The sequence below is a fragment of the Leptinotarsa decemlineata genome, unplaced genomic scaffold (assembly GCF_025532065.1).
Source record: "Leptinotarsa decemlineata unplaced genomic scaffold, Ldec_3_MD MMD2_tig00000591_RagTag_RagTag, whole genome shotgun sequence".
Taxonomy (NCBI): Eukaryota; Metazoa; Arthropoda; class Insecta; order Coleoptera; family Chrysomelidae; genus Leptinotarsa; species Leptinotarsa decemlineata.
In genome coordinates, this window is record NW_027412552.1 from 822,143 (window position 1) to 844,080 (window position 21,938).

At 33.6% G+C, this 21,938-nt stretch overlaps 1 protein-coding gene and 1 long non-coding RNA gene across 7 annotated transcripts in view; one reads left to right on the forward strand and one right to left on the reverse strand.

Annotated features, from left to right (window-relative positions):
- The window catches only part of gprs (speckle type BTB/POZ protein), a 46,324-nt gene that overhangs the window by 13,683 nt on the left and 10,703 nt on the right, over positions 1–21,938 (reverse strand). For 3 of the 6 annotated variants that reach the window (XM_074174512.1, XM_074174514.1, XM_074174511.1), the window contains exons 4-8: positions 18,398–18,433; positions 5,918–6,035; positions 4,026–4,183; positions 2,029–2,176; positions 1,470–1,636 (exon numbers count right to left, since the gene is read on the reverse strand). In XM_074174512.1, coding sequence (XP_074030613.1) covers positions 1,470–1,636; positions 2,029–2,176; positions 4,026–4,183; positions 5,918–6,035; positions 18,398–18,433 — 627 coding nt within the window. The remainder of the gene's footprint in view (positions 1–1,469; positions 1,637–2,028; positions 2,177–4,025; positions 4,184–5,917; positions 6,036–18,397; positions 18,434–21,938) is intronic. The other 3 variants (XM_074174515.1, XM_074174516.1, XM_074174513.1) reach the window with 1 other exon arrangement.
- On the forward strand, positions 9,201–10,078 carry LOC111510482 (uncharacterized). Its single transcript, XR_012465277.1, has 3 exons — positions 9,201–9,505; positions 9,694–9,921; positions 10,026–10,078. It is a non-coding gene; the product is annotated as an uncharacterized lncRNA (long non-coding RNA).

Below are 21,938 nucleotides of genomic sequence, written 5' to 3' on the forward strand. Positions count from 1 at the left end.
GGTAATACCGTGAGAAAATAGTGATTTATTTCAGTCTTCAGTTTCTATCTCGATCTATGGTTTTGGCCAAACGCTAATCACTACTTTGATGCATGTCATGCAAGAAGAGTAATTATACTGGAGAGAATATTAAAGTTATAACCTCTTTTAAGTAATCAAGATGTATGAATTCAACTCGGGAATATATCTATCTAAACAAATAAAATGAACAAAATCGCATACCTCCTTCTAAAATTATATATTTTCACATAACTGTTCTGTAAGAGTTGCCTGTAATATATTTCAACTGTGTGAGAACTGATGTTTGGAGTTGAATTAGATCAAAATTCTATAGTTGTGTAGCGAGGTCAGTTGTTAAGAACATGAGCAGGAATTCTTGCGTGTCTGCTCAAAAAAAATGCAATTATGTAGAATCCATTATTGTTGAGGTGATTAATCAAGGTATCCTGAACTACGTTCCAGAGAAAGGGTGATGAGGCCCCTCCCTGTGGACTTCCCCTCATGACCAGTCCTCTACATGACCAATGTCTTCTACATTGATACTTATTGCTCTACTAGAGAGCATCTTAAGTATCCATTCTCCTACTACCAGGGGTACATTCCTGGAGTGTAGTTGCTGGGTAATTGTTGGAAAGGTTGTTTCATCAAACGCTCCCCCGATATCTGTGAATATACCCAGAGTGGAGTATTTGTTGTCCAATGATCTCTCGATTCTGCCAACCACATGGTGAAGGGCCGAATCAGTAGACCTTTCCGGAGTATATGCATGCTGATTTGGATGAACTGGGTTGTGAACTAGTACTCCATCTCTTATGAACCGCTCACATAGTCTCTCCATAGTTTTTAAGAAGAATGATGTGAGACCAATTGGTCGGAATGCTTTTGGTAAGGTGTAGTCCATCCTACCTGGTTCGGGTATAAATACTACTCGTACTTCTCTCCACTTACTGGGAATATGGTGTAAGGCACCTACGAAAAGTGCGTACAAGATGTAAGCTCCTACCATCTAGAAACCAAATAAAGCTGCTATACATGGATCAGAAGAAGTAGGAAAGTTTATTTTCCTTATAATACAGAAGGGACTAGTGTAATTTACGAAAATGAATCTCGAAATGCATTAAAGGCAACCCTTATTTCGAAAATTTCCATAACCAATGGAGGTCATGTATATTTCTTTCTCCTACTTTGATGAATAATTTGACTTGGTAACATAGTGAAGAATGAGTTGATTTTTTACTTTGCGAACACGATGTATACATATAGATAATTCATGATTCTAGAAATGCAGTCGAACTTTACTAAAACGAGAATCGAAGCCAAACCAACCTGGCCGCTAGAACTTTATCCCATACTAAGCCGCATTAGTGAATCGACAGACATATTTAATTATTTCGGTAAATGCATCAGATGACCTATAGTTAAAATCATGCAACAAAGACTAAGTAAAGGAAAAGCAACAATTACTGCACCTGGTATGCTAGCGCATTCATCAACAGGCCATACGGAACCAAACCTAGCGGATGGATCTCTCTCATCAATACATTGGCGGGAATCTTGTGAAACTGGATGTACTCCAAAAAGTTTCCGATCACCTCTTTTATGCTGGTGTTGGGGTTACCGTCACAAAATTTCTTACCTAATAACAATTTTTGTTTTTTCAAGTACAATGCATTATATAAAATAGCAAAATAGCGCGAGCAATCAAATGAGGAACTATTTCCAAACTGAATGAAACCATAAGCAGCTTCATAAGAATTGTGAAACTGAAATTATAATTACACTTTAGAATGCATCTGCCTCAAATTATCTTGGAAATCAATAACGCATTAACAGAAGAAAGGATAGAAGATAGAATAGTGTGGACAGATACCTGTCCACACTATTTAAGACACAACTTGACAATTTGTGGGAGTTACTTAAAAATAGCCTTATAAGCCGAAACCGGTTGTAACGAATAAATAAACACAGTAGAAACTAGACAAAAGTATTTTCTTTATTCTATATTCGATTTGTAAAAGTCTTACTCACCCCACATCAGTGCTGCTTGAAATTTCGTAAATTCATCTGCTTGAAGTTCTTCTCTAGCCAAAATAAGCCTGACAACATGTTGGGGAAGGAGAGTGAAGGATCCCAAATTCAAAACTTCGTTTCCGTGTTCATCCACAAATTCTAACACCTGAAAAATTTTGAACCTGATTTAAACTAGAGGCGTATCAGGCGTCATTCGTGGAAAAAAAGATGTGATCTACATGTGCATGTAGATCATGCATAGAATTTACTTTCAGATATAAACTAAGTGCATCTAACTCTTTGGACTATCACCTAGCCAAAAAAGCATACTTTGAACTTTGCGAATCTCACTTGCGGTGCGGAGTTTGTTGCTGGGGGAGCAGCTGTCAATAATCAATGAGTCAGATTTTCACAATTCAAAAATGACCAGAGCAAGGGTCCAACATTCCTGAAAACCCCTTTTTTTAGCTCATCTTCCTGAACTACAGAAAACCTTGTAGTTCAGGAAGATATATCAACTACTGGTCATATCACAAATACTCGATGAAAGTGAATCTAGTGAAACAAATGAAAAATAGAATGTTGAAAATCTCTGACATCCAATTTCACAAAAAAAATCTTGATATTTTGCTTAAACTTTTTCTGGATAATTCATATGTTAAAAAATATTTTGTTTAATTCCTCATCCATATCAGACATTAATATAACCTTACCACCAAACCCAAATATAATTGAAAACAATGGAATTAATATTGCTCCAATTCCAATTTTTTATAGTACTTCACCCTTCATTAAGGAGATCACCCCCAAACTCTCTAGAATTTTCAATGAATTCCCTAATATTAAAATAGCCACCAAAGCATTTCTCACGATTAGAACTTTACACACCAGAGTTAAAGATAAACCCCTCATTACTTCTCGAATAAATGTAACAAAATGTTGGTCAAACGTCAAGAACTTTAAGTTCGAGAATAACTTCCACAAAAGCGATTGTAGACACCATCCTGAAAGATGTGCTCTAGCTAAACATGTCAATAAGTTTGACCACCATATGAATTTTGATGCCACTAAGGTCTTAGCTAGTGAAACATATTTAAAAAAAAGGTCCTTTATTGAAATGGCCTTCATTGCTGAAAATAAAAATTGCATCAACAAAATAACAGATATTAATCATCTTAGTGAGATATATTCCTATCTTTTGACGTTAGATAAAAATCCATATAACAATGTTTCAATGAATTCACCCAATCTAGCATTAATAGAATAATGTACTTTATACTTTAATCCAAATGTTATTATCCTACATTCACTTTAAAAAAAGCTGCACAGGTAGAAATTTCCAAAAATAATTCTTTACAAGTCAAAGTTGGTAACAGCTTTTATCACTAGAACCACTGACATATGTCATGTCAACTATCTGTCAATCCTTCCAAATTAATGTTTTGTGAAATTTCGACATGTGACATCATTCTTCCTTCAAAATAATTTTAAACTCTAACGTTTTTCACAAATATTTGGTTCTATATATATGGTTGGTTCTATATATATATATATATATATATATATATATATATATATATATATATATATATATATATATATATATATATATATGTATATATATATATATATATATAGAATATAGTATTCAAGTATTTTCAATTATCATCTATATTACATAGTTACTGTAATTCTTATATAATCAGAAATGATTATTGAATAACGAAATTAGTTAGCTACCCAACTATATTATTAAAGGAGAGCTGTTGGAAAGTAGGTTGCACTATATCGTTTACTTGAACTATACATATAGGAATCACACGTTAAAAGGTAAGACCTCGTTAATCCTCAGCTCGCGTAGGGGTGCGACAGCTGGTTAACGGAAAAACAGATTTTAAACAGATTTTTGAACAGAAATGATTCACACGAGTAATTTGAAAGGAGGTAAAAAGTTGAGTTATTGGATTCAGGTTGAGGACCCCTATAAAATGATTCTTGTCTTGTGTTGCATTTACCTTTTGTACTAAAGATTTCGTGCATTTGTACTGGATGTATCGCTCAGCCGAGGCCAGTAGAGCGCAAACTGTATCGACATTTATGCAGCATTGTACAAATCCAGAACAGGCTTTTCGAAGTTCATCCAGGCCATAATAATCTGCTGCATTCATTACTCCTACAAAACGTGATTATTAATAGTTGAAAATCAAATGTCAAAAGTTATAAACGAGGAAATAACAGACAAAGTATTTACATAATGTATTGCTTTCCAGAAAGGTTAGTTTGGTAACAGAAACAATTGTACTGAAAAAACAGTTGTTTTCTTGCCAACGTTTCGGTTTTTTAGTTTTTCATCAAGGCTCGGAAAGAAGACTACTTAACTGTATTACAAAAAATGTACTGCTTTCAATATCTCCATCATACGAAAGGTCAGCCTGTTAATATTTCTGTTTAAAATTTGAATTAGTACGAAGCACAAGTGAAACAGGTCGACTTTTCAACTTTTTTGTTGTCTTTTTGGAACTACACAAAAAAAATTGAATCTTATACATAAAAATGACTGCCAACAATGTTAATAAAATTTTTTCAATTACATAAAAGTTTTGTTCGGTGATTACAGCTTTATTATTGCAACCTTTCTTTAAAATCACCTCAAGTCAAAGTGAATTCCTGACAAACTTAAATTACAAGGAGAAGTGCGTATTAGGTTGTTTCAAAGTTTTGTCCGTTTGAATGATCTGTGTTTTTGTTTCTCCACATCTCAATAAATATTTATTTTCCAAATTTTGATTCTTTACCTCTTTTTACATCATTACTACATGACGTTGGGCGATTTTGGGCTAATTTTTTCCATGTTTTCAAGCGCTGCCGAAACAAATCGAAAAATTAGACAGGCATTTGACAATGATAGTGTTATTGAACGTACTATTCGACGTTGGTTTGAGAAATTTTGTTCAGGAGATTTTAGCCACGAAAGTAAGCGCTAAAGTGGTCGACCTACAGTAATCTAGAACCTCCCAAATGTGATGACTTCAATATTGATTCTCCAGATGAAATTGCAAATAATTTTACAAATTTTTTTCACAGTACCTACACTCTGCAATTGATGAAAATAATTTGTAATCATGCTTATCTAATTCAAATTGTTTTCATCGCTGAAAATATCAGCGAAAAGAAAATCTTGATTGCAGCACGTAAACTAAAAAATAAGTTCACTTCTGGTCCTGATGAGATACCATCCTTTTTGGTAAAAGATTACATCGGTGTATTAGTCTATCTCTTACTGACACTTTTCAATCTTGCTGTTAAAAATAATAATGTTCCTGAATTACGGAAGATATCACGAGTTTGTCCCATTTTTAAGTTTGGAGATGGAGTGATGTTAGTGATGTCTTAGATAATCGTGGTCAAGTTGATGTGGTATATACTAATTTTGCTAAAGCATTTGATCGACTTGATCACATGATCCTTCAACAAAAACTCCACCAATTTGGTTTCCATAATTCAGCAGTAATCTTCATTAAATCCCACTTAATATTAATTTAATTTCATATTTGTGTGATATCAATTTTGATTCTCTAGAATATATTGTCGACACTACATCTTAGTATTTCATGGAGAATTTTTAATTTTCTGGTATAGTTTATTTTACAATATTATAACTTTGTTATTCATTTTCTCAAAGTGTAACTTTGTAATTATAAGGATTAACATACTTAGTCAACCCTGTAAATGGTTTTTAACTGTTGGGTAATACAGGCTAACATCGCAGCTTCTTTCCATATGTTACGATATTATATATTGCGAATAGTATGGGTCCTCACGTAGAACCTTGTGGTACACATAAATTAATAGCAGTGATGTCTGATTTAATTTTTTGAGTTATACTACCCACATCCTAATAACTTACCCAAAAGTGTTCTTGGCTGCAAAGTGACGCATCCTGTGTGTATATACTCAATCAATTGGCGAAAGACATCAGGTTCAAACTCTTCGATGATAAGAGTTTGGTGTTGTTGAGCTGGTGGCTGGACAGAGCAGAACAAAGTTCAGTTTTTTTTTCAAAAAGAAACAGATCATGCATCTACAGAATGACCCAAACATAGAAACACCTCTTGTGAAGTATCGAAAAGGAACTTTTAATCACTCGGAGGTAGCTTTGATTAAAGTCAGAAATTTTATTCGATAATAGTAACAACATACTACATGAGGTTATCATAAGGGTGGGTCACTTTTATAGGTTTAGGCGAGATAGTGATACTGAATATACTGAGGAACGCACCAAAGCTCTAACAGAGATTGTCTGAAATTCCCTGACGAAAATTTTGGTGATTTCAATGTTTTTTCTAGTATTTTCAATTAAAATCTATGCAGCCTACACTAGGTATTATAAAAACTGAGTAAACTAGAAAGGAATCCGTGCATCAAATGTGATTTTTCATAACAATAGTTCTTGTAAGAATAATTCAATCTCTAGAATTTTTCTATATTATTTGTTGATGAGAATATTCATAGTGGAACTGTTTTTGTGGATTTCTTTTCCGCAGCGGGATCTCAATTGGTTAAAAAGATCTAACGTTGAATTTTCTGAACATAAATATGCAGAAGTGAACAATTGTTACAATCAATCTTTGAAATAGGCGAATAAATGAAATAAGGGTCAGTAACTAACAGTAGAAAAAGTGAGTGTATATAGGGTGTAACTAAATAAGTGTAAAACATTCAAGGAGGTGATTCCTCATCGAAAAAAAGATACAATCTTTCATATAAAGAAACTTCATTGGAGCATCCCTTGTTAAGATACAGCCCCTTGAAGGGGGTACATAAAATTTGTATAACAATTTTTTTCACAAGCACTAAAAAAGTTACAATATTGAAATTAACCTGACGTATTGTACTACCGAAAATACACTTAGCCAGAAATTTATTTGGTTTACCCCATTGTAAGGGGTGGAAAACACAACCCCTAAAATTCATTTCCAATGTAACTTTTTGTCTTATTACTTGTTTACCATTTAAAAATTCATTCCCGATAGCCTATTTCATTATAAACAAAAAATGTCTCTTGGGTTTTTTGCCCATAATGAACCAGTTCGCAGCAAAAAATTATTTTACGAACAACTGCAGAGATACATCGTCATAAATGCGAAAATACGAAACTAATCTATCTAGTAGGTCGCTATTAGCGATAGCGACAATTGAATTGGTATGACGCTGTCAGTTTGTGAATTTCCGAAATTGTGTGTTGTTGTTCTGTTCTTAATTTGTTACTTCAATAATTCACCATTATGCCATTAAAATGGCATACACAAATGAGGAAATGGCTGATATGCATTACGTTTACGGTCTGTCGCAGGGCAATCGGTTAGAAGCTTATAGAAGATATGCTGAAATGTATCCTCAACGGCAGCATCCTTCACATAGAATATTTGCTCGACTTCATCAACGATTACGAGAATACTGTTGTTGGAGATTCACATGAATATTGAGATGTTTCCGAAACATGATTATTTAACAAGTTCCGCATGTTTATTGAATAATAAGACATAGGTTAGCAGTTAGTCTAAGAAACTCCCTAAATTTGAATTTATACAACTGTCTCCATACCACAGTTAAAATCTTTGGATTTGAGAAATTTCAAAAATAACATCAAGAAATATCTTCTCAACACCTGTTTCCACACAATCGAAGAATATGCTGCTACAGCTGGTCAATTCATGGTTTTTGAAAAATGATTCACGTTCTTGATCTTTTTACATTGATATATTTATTTTATTACCTTTCATGTGACACTGTGATCATTTTAAAGAATTTTGATATGCCAGTTTTATTCATTTATAAAATTTATTACTTCAATCTAGAGACGTTGTTGCTCATTTAAAGTGTCTGACATAGTACCTATGAGTTATATATGACTTGCCATAAACGTATTTTGTATATAAAGTGGTCAATTAAATTATTTTACTCTACTCTACTCTATACTCTTATTGATATCATCATTATGATAGTTCTACCTCAAAACTCCATATAAGATAATTTATTGAATTTATTAAGATATTGCTACTCGATTCGGAACACTCTGTACATCCTATCCATAAATTTCAGTGCGTCACATCATTCTCCGAAACAGTTCCACCAGAATTGTATTTTCTGAGTTGATTAAAAAATAATTTATTCGTGATCAAGCAAATTAAAGGCGTGCATTTTCATAAATGAACTTCACACATGCAAGTTATTCATTATCAAATTGAAATTTTAATTAATGTTCCTATGAAATTGACTTTTTCACATTATTCGAAATACTAGTATCTCATCTGGAATTGGGAAAAATTAAAAAATATCAAAAATGAGTATTACAATTGTTTATCGTTTGCTTCAAGGTGATTGACAATGTTTCATAATGAATTTCATTAGTTCGGACTTCCAATGTCTGATATTATATAAAATGATTCAAAATTCCTGAAAGAACTAATAAAGAATTGAAAATGAATAGCTGAAAATAACAATTATAATAAACAAAAAAAACCTGAAATGAAATGATAGTGAAATAAAATACAAGTGAAAATAGATCAATTAACAAAAAATAAAAATTAAAAGAGATTCCAAGCCAAGTTACTTCACGACGTTTCGATTGTTAGTATCCACAATCGTCTTCGAGTGATGACTGGACTAATTCCTCCGAGAGATGACTATTTATAGGTCATTTGAGTACTTTCACTTATCTCCGCTTTCCTTTTTCCGCTTCACCGGCTTAGTGGGGGATGACCATTTGGCGAAAGTTGGCCATTTTTCCCTTGATTATGCGTTTCCATATGTTGCGTATCTCTACGCTAGCTTGGCTGAATATATTGCTGGACAACATGTATGCGGCTTCTTTGAATTTCCTCCTAAACCAAAATACACAGGGAGGAACATTGGTTTTGGAGAAAATTCAAAGAAACCGCATACATGTTTTCCAACAATGTATTCAGCTAAGCTAGCGTAGAGATACGCAACATATGGAAACCCATCATCAAGCGAAAAATGGCCAATTCCCACCAAACGGTCATCTCCCACTAAGGCCCACTTGTATAGGTTCAGCTTAAACCACAAGTCTTAGTTAAACTTTGGTTCAACGAATAAAGTTCGTTGTATAGGTGTTTGCGACTGCCATTTGGAGTTTAACTGTCAACTGATGGATGGGGGGGGGGGCAGTTAAACTACAAGCGTCGGTTAAACACTTAACACATGTTCAGATTGATTACTGATGTGTCAACTATTTGTGGTTACTTTATGTATTATAACCTATAACTATTTGACGCTTCCAGATATTTTTTTAATGGACATATTTGAAAAATTTGAAAATGTATTATTTGAAGAGGAAGATGAGATAGATGTTATAAATATTGTGGAAAACCCAAGAAGACCGCGACTTTTTCTACCGCGAATCGACACCATGGACATTTGGACAGACCAGGAATTTATCAATAGGTTCAGGATGTCGAAAGCATCTGTAGGGGTATTAATTCAAGAAATAGGCCTGAATTTACATAGGAATACGCCACAGAGAGTATTTCTTTTGAATTAAAACAATGACTAATAATGATGCATTATTTTTAAGTGAGTCCATTGCATTATTCCATTATAGGAATCATACTATCACTCCATTGACACAAATTCTGGTAGCATTAAGGTTTTGTGTTACAGGCATCATGCTGAATGTAGCGGCAGACTTTGGAGGAATTGACACTAGCACAGCATCACTTGTTGTTCGTGATGTATCAAAGCAAATAGCGATATTGTCACCTATGTATATTAGGATGCCTATGACGAATGAGGAACTAAAGGAAACCCAAACAGACTTCAAGAATATAGCCAATTTTCCTAATGTTATTGGTGCTGTGGACTGCACCCATATTAGGATTCAATCTCCAGGTGAGAATATATAATATAAATAATTGCTGAGATGTGTGTTCGTGAATACATCTCCATAGTCTCTAAAAACAGAAACTGGTCAATTGTATGAAATATTTTTGCAGGTGGAGAAAATGCTGAAAACTTTCATAACAGGAAAGGCTAATTAATGTTCATGTTCAATTAATGTTCAGAGTGTGTCTGATGCAAACTTATACATAGGGATTTGATCTCCACAAAATTTATTTGAAAAATGAAACACAACATGTTTCGCTGAAATATCAGCTTTTTCAAGTGATTTCAAGTGATTATACATAAGGAATATAGTTGCTCGCTTGCCAGGATCAGTTCAACGGTGGGATGTATGGTTTCACTGTAGGTGATTCAGGCTATACCCTGGACAACCATGTATTGATTTCAGTAGCAAATCCAAACACTGCTGCTGAAAATCTTTATAACGAATCCCAAATAAGAACCCGTAATGTTGTAGAGCAACAATATGGAGTATGGAAAAGAAGATTTCAAGTTCTGAGACTAGAAACGAGGGTGTTATTGAACACCACTTTAGCCATTATAGTAGCTACGGGGGTATTACATAATATTGCTCTTAGCCAGAATTATCCCGACCTACAAAACGACAATCCCATTGAACAAGAAGCAGATGTGGAAGACGTTAATGAAGAACAAATTCAAGAAAATGGACATTTTACAAGACAAAACTTGATAGATAATTATTTTGTGAATTTGTTGAATTGCATGTGATCGCAGCTCTCTATTTAGTAATATAATAAAAAAAAAACATGCTTTCTGGTATGATCATTTTTATTTCAATTCTGGTAATGTAAAGCATACTTTGTTTGGGCTTGTATTGCCGATATTTTGACAAATCATCAGTTTCCCAAACTGATATTCATATCAGGTGAATGTAATTCAAAAACCTTTCAAAAATGAAACCTGAAGATGTTCTGAAAAAATTTTCGATAAACAAAATTTGTTAGAGAAGATGTAACTCTCTAGAGCCTAGCATAAAATATATTTTTTTAAGGGGCTGATATATCAAGCACTGTGATAATGAAAAACTGATAAATTACAGAATTTCTTTTTATTATATTTTCAATTTGAATTTTATTACAGAGTCCGATTATGAACTTATGAAGCAAATTGCACATAACACTCACGTCAATGTACGACATGAGTCAAGACAGCAGGTCAATTTCAATTCACTTGTCAATGTTGTCGTGTCTACGAGTTTTTAACTGAAAGATATACAAAAGATATTTTAGCATTTTATAGCTTTAAACCTAAGTTCAAATATAAGCTTGAAGTTTAAACTAAACTATAAACGAGACCTATACAACTGACCCTAAGCCGGTGAAGCGGAAAAAGTAAAGCGGAGATGAGTGAAAGTACTCGAACGACCTATAAATAGTCACCTCTCGGAGGAATTAGTACAGTCATCATCCGAAGACGATTGTGGATATTAACAATCGAAACGTCATGAAATAACTTAACTTGGAATCTCTTAACTTCTTATTTTCTGTTCAATTGTTTCATTTTTACTTGTATTTCATTTCACTATCATTTAATTTCAGGTTTTTTGCTTAATATAATTGATATTTTCAGCTATTCATATTTAATTCTTTTTTTTATTAGTTCTTCCAGGGATTTCAAATCCTTTTATATCATATCCGACAATGAAAGTCCGAACTGATGAAATTAACAATTTTGTATGAAATATCCCGCATAAGCTGTTTTGACAGAGATTGTTTTCACTACTGTAATCGAAGAATACTACGCTATCAACTCACCTAGGTACTGTAACCTATTCGCCACTCAAAAATAGTTTACAGAGAGTCTCAAAAGTCACGGAACAAACAAAATTGATGATAGCAACGGCCATTTCCAATTCGTTCCATTTATTCTGTTTAAAAAATTGAAATGAATGAATGAAATCAAACCTCAGAAAGAGATTTTGTATTGGAGATGAACTAACACTATCTAACACCTGTGGTGAAAAGTCCTGGCCCTGAGAAGGAAAACGCGTTTTTTTTTGTTCAAAATAGGCCTCAGTTTCAGCAATAACCTCTTCATTCGAGGGAAATTTCTCACCGATGAGCATTTTTTTGAGGTCTGCGAACAGCCAGTAGTCGCTGGGAACCAAATCTGGTAAATACGGTGGATGTGGGGGCAATTTGAAGTTCAACTCATGTAATTTCTCCGTTGTTCTGATTGACTTGTGACACAAAATTTTGTTTTGCCATATGCTGTCGTTTTTTGCAATTTTGGCCTTCAAACACTCCAATACCGCTATATAATAATTACTGTTGATGGTATTTCCCTCTAAAAGTAATCGATGAATACTACAACACGCACATCCCAAAATACCGAGGTCATAACCTTCCCAGCCATTTGTTGTGCTTTCGGGCGCTTTGGACGAGATTCACCAGTTGCTCTCCACTCAGATGATGATCGTTTTAATTCCATAGTAAAGTTATGGATCCATGAATCATCCATTGTAACATATTGATGCAAAAATTTTGGCTTGTTATGTTTAAACAAGCCCAACCACTGCTCAGAATCATCAAGACGTTCTTGTTTCTGGTCAACAGTGAGCTCGCACGGCACTTACTTTGAGCACAGTTTTCTCATAGTCAAATGCTCATGAAAAATGAAGCCATCACGTTCTTTTAACATCTTTACACTGTCAGCTAACTCACGCAACTTCACTTTTCGATCATTCAAAACGATTTTGTAGTTTTTTATGGTTTTTGATGATGTGACTGCCTCATTTGAACGTCCACTGCGTTCTGCGTCTTCGATGTCTCTACTACCACGTTTAAAGTCAGCAAACCAACTTTTAATTGTTGTTTCTGATTAAGTGAAGTCCTTATAACATTTGTCAAGCCATTGCTTCGTTTGAACGGTAATTTTTCCCATCAAGAAGCAGTGTAAAATTAAAACACAACATTGTTCTTGATCCATTGTTTTCAGCGGCGGTTAGTCAGAGGAGGCAAGGGAGGCTTAGCCTCCCCATAAAATTTGAGGCTATTCATCGCAATAAATCAAAAAGATATTGACAAATGATTATGATTATTTTTTTCTAAAAATGCTTGGGTATCATTACTTTACCATTAATTTTCAATATGAATACATAATATGCCCGAAAAAACACTATCACTCACTCACTACGTAGTACGTACCACACTGTATCCTGCATCAACAAAACTCAAACGCACCGCCCATGAACGAATAACGAATAAATCATTAACCCGAAATAATAAATGCCGTACGTTGCAAGGGAGCCAAGCCTCCGACCGTTTTAAAAAACACAAGCGCCGCGAGACCGATCCAACCAGCGACATACGTCCCGATTTGTAATTTTACTTACAGAAATTATTTGTGTATGAAACAGACAATATTGTATTATAGCAGTGCTTTTTGGTGATATTTTTGATGTGTTTTTAAAGTGTTTTCTTTCAATTTCAAGGTGTTTTCAGGTTTTCACTTTTCGGTAAGTTTTTTTTTCCATTAATTGTCGATAAGTTGGACGAAATTAAAAAATCTGACGATATAGTCGATTGGCTGCTGACAAATAATTTTAAGTCTTTATCTTATGATAATAAACCAACCAAATTTGATTCCAATTAAAGCGTCACATTATCGACAAAATCGAGGATTTAATATTAGTTGACACAATGAATGCAATTGGTTAACCGGCTCCATTGAACGAGAAAAACTTTTTTGTTGGCCCTGTGTTTTATTTTCCGTACAAACCGAATACCAAACGTGGTCTAAAATAGGAAACTCGGCTTTAAAAAATTTACCTCGTTCTACAGAAAGGTATTTTAAATCTTAGGAGCATATATTTTCGTCTTGTAAATTAAAATTGTAGCACAAAATATAGCAAAAGCTATATCGTCTTGGTTGAGAACGAATGTTATGTTTACTTTCAGCGTCTTTTTTTAATTTTTTCCTTCCTATCCAAAATTGCAAGATACACCTTACAATTAACCTTTCAAAATGCGGGACCCTCGCAGACTATATTGAACTTGAACGACCGCCGAATAAAAGTAGTTAACGGGTGCAAACCAGATTTAATTTTCCTCCCTACCCCATCCTTCCTTTCCTTTCCTGATAAGACACGACTCTCACCTCCTCGTTGGTTCTTGCTGGATAATAAAATTTACTTTTGAACCTGTTTTTATAAGCATAATTAAGTTCTTGTGCTTATAAAATATTTTTAGCTATTTTTTTTTAAAACTGTTATATTAGAAGAGAAAAGTATTATTTTTTGACTTAGAAGAGTTCATTTTTATTGAATAACTCAAAGACAACCCTTTTTCTTTGTTTTTGTTTTTTTTAATGGTCAGTTTTATACGTATAATTTTTGGTAATACACAATTTTTTGTTTATGTAGATATTACGTATTTTGGTTTAAATAGGTGGGGTACCCCAAAAAAATTTCGCGACTCTGGCGGGCTTTTCTGTGTGTATATAGTCTTCATGACTTTAGCCTCCCCTGTTCTCCAATGCACGAGCCGTCACTGATTGTTTTGAAAATAACAAAAGTAGTGTCACTTTTAGCTCAATAATTCACAAATTTATTAGAGGAATATTACGAAAGCGTTGAAGGGTCACACAAAAATATTTTTTTCGATTTGTATAATTCTGACTTTCATCTCAGAATTCTGAGTTGCAAGTCAGAATTCTGACTTGAATCTCACAATTCTGACTTACAAGTCAGAATTCTGACTTACAAGTCAGAATAATTCTGAGATACAAGTGAGAATTATGAGATACAAGTCAGAATTCTGACTTGCAAGTCAGAATTCTGAGATTCAAGTCAGAATTATACAAGAAGGACCACACAAAAATATTTTTTTCGATTTGTATAATTCTGACTTTCATCTCAGAATTCTGACTTGTAAGTCAGAATTCTGACTTGTATCTCAGAATTCTGACTTGTATCTCAGAATTCTGACTTGCAAGTCAGAATTCTGACAAGTCAGAATTCTGAGATACAAGTCAAGTCAACGGTTTCATAGAATATCGTAAAATTTCAACAGCTCACTTTGAAGGTAAGTATTAGGTAGACTAGTGCCATCTATGTATTAGACCCAAGACTTTTCAGCCCATGTAGTACTTTCGTTTGATTCATGACTTTCGAGACACTTTGTATATAAAGCCACAAGCGAATGCATTAAAAATTGAATACTATTCAAATTCATGACACTTCTCTGTTTCTTCTCTGGAATTGAGAATCATTTTTTTCATGACTATATAGCTACATAATTCAGTTACCACAAAAAAGTAACTTCAATTCAAAGAGTCACTTCAATACACTTCATGTTCGTTTGAAAGTGTTTGACACTGTTTCATCGTGAAGTTTACTAGTTCGGACTTCCGTTGCCTAATATGATTTGAAATATGTGAATGAAAAAATAAAATTCAAATGAAAAGCTAATTTATCAATTAGGTTAGGTTAGGTCAAAAGTGAGTGGGTCTATTCGACTCTCCACCGCAACTCGCGAAGGTTTATTGTGGCTCACACCGATTAGTCTAATTAGTCTAATCAACAAGTTCAAAAACATGAAAAATAGAAGTAAAGGTCCTAAAAATATGAGCGATAGCTCATTCGATTTGGAATCACTTCTAGAAAAAATGTTTTTGAAGGATTTTGGTGCAGGTAAAAAATTGCAATTGTAATTGACAAAATAAGATTAAAAAAATGGTTTTTAGTTTTTCGTTAATAACTCAAAAAATATTGATTTGAAAGGGTTATATTTTCAGGAGTGAATAATTTTTGGGAAAGAAAGTTTTTGGCTTTCTACTACTCCATCTGATACAAAAAAATGAGATGAGAGAATCTTCCAAAGAGAGGAAAGAAAGTATTCAATTTGTTACTTATTTTCAAATTGAATACTTTCTTTCCTTTCTTTGGAAGATTCTCTCATCCATTTTTTTGTATCAGATGGAGTAGTAGAAAGCCAAAAACTTTCTTTCTCAAAAAATATTAATATTTAAGCAATTTTGAAAAAAGCTCGTTGAAGAGAAAAAAAGTCACGACTCCTGAAACTCTATCTCCATTATTTATAATTTTAATTTGACTTTGAAAATAGGGTTCCGCACGGCTGTTACGGCATGCGTGCGCTGCCGCTAAAGAGACTTTATCAAAAGAATTATTTTTTTATAACATAACACATTTTGAAAATTTGAAAAAAATCTAGTATCTTCTTGACACTTGAATGAATCGAGTCCCGTAGAAAAAAAAGGTTTATCACCATTTTTCAAAAAGTTATTCAATTTTTTCCCAATCTCCGTTGGCCTATAAATTTTAAACTTCGTGTAGCCCTTTTGATTATTATCTGTAAACAATAAAATAGCAAAAGAAAATTTTCGAAAATATTAAATGTCTCTATTTGTTTAAAACAATTTAATAAGCAAATCACGTAAAAAATTCATATTTTATGTTAATAAATGCCATTGTTCAATGTGAAAGCAGACAGAGCTAAATATCAATTGAAAAAAAAATGTTTATCAACAATTTTTAGCTATTTGCACTTGCAAATATATATCGACACAGACAAGTAATGATAATTATATTGTTCAAAGTTACATGGATGATATCAGCACAGTAATAATTATTCGAGGAATTGGAGGTCTAAACCATCAAGTAGAATCAGTTTCAGTTTTTTCCGAAAAGAATAGATTGACATATGTTTTATTTCATTGGGGATAGCATTATAAAGGGTAGCTATATTATACAAAAATGATGATTTGAACAACGAGGTTTTATGTTTCGGAATTGTAATATTATTTTTATTACGTACATTGATATTGTGCTGGTCAAGTCTGAATTTTACCTTATTACCTTATTATACAAATATGAAGGTTTCTTCAGTGCTAGGATTTTATAATAAAGGCTGCAACAATGTAAAATCCTGCAGCAAAGGAAAATCCTGCGTTTATCTATCGGAAATTTACTCCTCTCCAACGAGCTCTTTTCAAAATTACTTAAATATTAATATTTTTTGAGTTATCAAAGTGAGTTTTTTAATCTTATTTTGTTAATTACAATTGCAATTTTTTACCTGCACCAAAATCCTTCAAAAACATTTTTCTAGAGGTGATTTCGAATCGAATGAGCTATAGCTCATATTTTTAGGACCTTCATCTCTATTTTTCATGTTTTTGAACTAGTTGAATTGACTATATTCATACTCGTCCAAATAAACCCAGCTTCTTAACGAAGCCGATTAGTTTGTATGCGTGAGTGGTCTTTTAGGTCAGATGGTAAAAGTACGGCACTGCCAAACTCCAAAAACCTGATTTGGTCCCCATCAAGGCAGGCAAAATGTATGTGTTTTGATGTTTCATCATTTTTCAAACAGAGGCGACACACACTCTCTTCCGACAGTCCGAGTCTCTGTTATGATGATTCAAATGACAGTGACCAGTAAGAAGGCTTGTTAGAGATCTTGGTTCATCCTCACTGTAGTCCAACAACTGTTTTTGGTATCAATCTTCGAAGGGAGAATAAACGCCTTGGAGTGAGCCAATTCTGGAAGATTCTGCCAGAAGTCCATAAATCTTCTTGCCATCCAGGTGTTCAATCTTTGTTTGGCAAAGCCTAAAGCAATGCCAATGACAGGTTCTAGTCCAATGAAGCTGCTTGCAGCACCCTCCTTTGCAAGGGAATCAGCAGCCTTATTGCCTTCCAGGCCAGTATGACCAGGAATCCAGGCCAATATGGCCACAGGAATCCAGACCAGAGACAATCTGATGAATTTTCGTATCGGGGAGAGTCATTTTTGTCAATTTGCTACCAATTTAGACGTTGCTCGAAGGAGCCAAGAGCTTCCAACAACGTTTGACTTTCCAAGAATATTTTTGTTGACTTGTGTATGAGGTTGGATTCTTTCAATCTCTCTGCAAACAATTCAATAGCGTAAATTTCCGCTTGAAATACAGTAGCATAAGTTCCTAGGCAGGTTGATATCTCTGTCCTGGATCTGCGACTGAAAACACCTGCACCAGAACCGGAAGGTGTTTTTGATCCATCTGTGAACCAACAGCTATCTGCTCTCAATATTTCCTTCTTGATATAATCCTCCAGGATTTATGATTATAATTCTTCAGGATTATATCAAGCATTAAAACATGGAATAAAATTACACAGTGAAACCAATAAAATAATAAAAATACAAAATGAGAATGACCACAGAGTAAAAATAAATGAAAAAATATAAATAAAAATCATAAAATAATGAAAAAATAAATTCAAAAATAAAAAAGATTTCAAACCAAGTTACTTCACGACGTTTCGATTGTTAGTATCCACAATCGTCTTCAGGTGATGAAAAAATAAACCTTATCTTTCCTTCTGTTGTAACTGAATTATTCAATCACTCTAATGTAATATAATGATTAAGTGATAACGCAGGCACGCAAGCATATAGACGGGCAGTTTGTGAAGAGGAAATTTATTTGGTTTTACCTCTTGGATGGGTGTCAGCTGCTGGGAGTAGCCTCTCTATGTACACATAACACATGTCATCATATGCATAATGGTCAGGTATCCTAATCTAGCTTTGTATTATGATGCAAATTTTCTGCAACCAGTACGAGATGAAGTATAACAAAAATTCAATTTGATTTCAGAGAAAAACTTTGCTTTACTATAATTCCAAAATAGTAGGGACTAAATTCTCAGAAAATACCTGTCACTGTAGTGGCGTACCTAAATTATACCAAGCAGATTATAAAAAATGATAATAACTATTTATAATATGAGTGTTAAAAGTGAGGTTTTATTTTGTGAGTGAAAAAGTTCACGAACTGAATAAAACTTACTTTCAACACAATTGTCATCCAAAGTTTTTTGTACAACTTTCCTGTTTTCATAATAAAAAAGATAAACTCAATATTTCTATAAAAACACATTTTGACATCTCTTGTCAGTTAACTATTTTCATGTTATCACATTTGCTGTGAAGTAGCCGTGTCAGGTGGCCTGATTACCAACAAACAGTATTGTTTACAGCTCACGCGTTTTATTTGAAGTCACATTAAAAGTTCTTGCTGGTGTTTAATGTATATAATACATTTGTAACATAATTTAAATGTATCTATATCTATTGTTCATAATAAAACCTCCTTGAAAATTGAATAATTGCTTTGTTTATTGCTATTTGGTCAAAAAAAATCGTGTTAAAAATACTTTTAACACTAGTGTTAATATTTTTGAGAACCATTAAAAATGTCACATTTAATGACAGTTGTACAAAAAAAATATATAGAATCATAACCTTGACAACAATGTTTTCGTTTTAATGCAATACCATACCATGGAAATACGGTAAACCTGTGATATGGCAGTTCACTTGCGTTGACACGGTCGCGGCTTCCCATCTAGCCGAAAGTTTCAAGTCTGCTGGAACTGCAGCATTGTGTGGCGAGAAATTGAAAAGAAAAAAATACCAAAATCTTGGAAACAACTGTTTCATCCAGTAGCGGTTGAAACTTTTGGTGTTTATGGCCCGGAGTCTCTGTTATTCGTTCATGAACTTGGAAGGAGAATAGGCCAAGCAACAAAAGATCACCGTTCTACGTCTTTTTTGATAGAAAGAATTAGTATTGCTATCAACGTGGCAATGCTGCTTCAGTACTTGGAACTATTCCTCCTTCACATAATTTTGATGAGATCATGCATTGCCCTAATTTCAGTACGGAACTGAAACCTCTTCGAAACAAGCCGAGATATGTGGATATTCATCAGTCTCTTATCAAGGTTAATTCACAAGTGATTGATCCACCTTCTTCTTTTTCAGTGCGGTCAGTGGACTCAGGTCATTCTTGCTCCCCAAATATGAGTTGCAGTCCTCGTAGAACTGGTTCCCTTTCAGTGGAAGAGCTTCATGAAGCAAGAGCCGAATCGATCCCTCTGCGAAACCCTTCTTCACTTGGAAGAATCGATCGCAGCTTGAGGAGCTGGAGATTCTGTGAAACATGTTCTTCCTTACGAATCAGGAGATAGTTGTCCTGAAAATCTAGAGAAGAAAATTGGATTGGATGATTTAGGAAACACTTGCTACATGAATAGCATTTTACAAGTGTTGTTCATGACGGAAGAATTTCAAGAACGAAGTTTTAATGATGAACGAGAACGGGAATGTTGCCTACTTATTCACCAAACTCAAACACCTGTTCATGCAGCTGCAGTTTCGTAAGAAGGTAATCATCTTGCCCTCCAACCGATTTCCTGGAGTCTTTGAAGTCCACTAGATACTCGTTAGGACAACAAGACGATTGTTCCAAATTCTTGGGGTTTTTGTTGAATACTCTTCGTGAGCAAAACAATAGCAAAATCAATACTCCTGACTGCTCTGGACTGAATGATTCCGTACTGCCCATCTCGTCTTGTGTTTGTAAATCTTTTGCTGGAAAAATCCTCACTTGTTTACTTTGTGGTAAATGTTCAAGAAGTACCCAAAACTTATGTGAGTTTCTGGAACTTCATCTAGCTTTTCCTAATATGACTAATAACCAGTCTGTGCAAAGCTTATGCAAAGCTTATCAAATTAAATCATCTGAAAATGGATTTTTTAACATTTCAACCTAGCAGACCACTATTATAATATTCATGCAGTCATTGTTCACTGTGGTTCTGGCGTTGAATTTGGTCATTATTACGCCTTGGTCAAAGACGAAACGGACTGGTTTAAGATTGAGATAGTAGTGTCACGAAATGTTCTGGCGATGCATTGAATTTATTGGAGCCTCTGGAGACACCCTACATTTTGTTTTATAAGAGAGAGGACATTGTTAGATCAAGATCTGCAGCTGAAAAAGCAAATGCGCCACTGGAATCAATGAAGTCGCCCTGGAGCGCCAATTGATTTTTATTGTTGTTTTTATTTTATTTGTATCGTTGTTTTATTAATGCAATGATATTTCTGAGAATTTAGTGCCTACTATTATGGAATCATACTATAGTTCAGGAACTAATTTGTATTATGTTTTCTATCTATGTCGCTCACATCTCCATCTATCATATTTTCCAAAATTCATTTTTGCTCAATGTTCTCTTGACAAAAATCTTCATTTGAAAATCTATTAGTTTGTTTACACAGGGTGCACCAAAAATTTTATTTGATTTCTGTCCAGGAATTTGCTTTTATTATGGTATATAAATCAATAACCCAATCCCATTTTGACTACTGTGCATCTATTTCATTCTCTTTTGATTTGAACAAAGTGCAACAAATACAAAAACTGCAAAATCGAGGAATGAGAGTTTCTAACATGCTTTCTGCTCTACAATGACTCTCAGTATCCAAAAGATTATACTATTGTTCCATGGTTTTCATTTATAAAATATTAAATAAAATTACCCCACCATACTTACTGTAATTAATAACTTTCAATTAGGACATTCATCACCATTCTACATTCATATAATTAAAACAAATACAAGAAATAGTATGAGCAATTTATTCTTCAAAAGTTTTGTCGGATTTAATGATTTACCGGATTCAATTAAATCTACTCTATCATTAAAGATTTTCAAGAGCGAACTGTTATAATATATTCATGATGGAAATTGAATATTTTTTTTGATCAGTTCATTTAATGTATGTATATAAAGTTGTATTATTTATATAAAATTTGTTGATTATATTATAAACTTAATTATATATTATATACTTAAACCTGTATATATATTAGGGAATCCTAATTCAAATAAATTCTTCTTCTTATTATTATTACCATCAGCAAATAACAGCAATAAACTGTAGTTTAACATTCGAAATATCACAAAACTAAGAAGAACAAAGTATAATTGAATATTGAAAACTGTCTCTTCAAATTTTTATGAAAAAAAATAAAAAATTTAATACTTCTCATTTGGCCAGAGCCAGGGTTACTTCTGTGGAGGATCTAGGCTCATTTTATGGCAAAAACAAGGTTGCTGTTGAAAAAGTAAGAAACAAACTATCAGATATCAAAGTTATGTGGCAAAACAGCAGCTTTGTTTC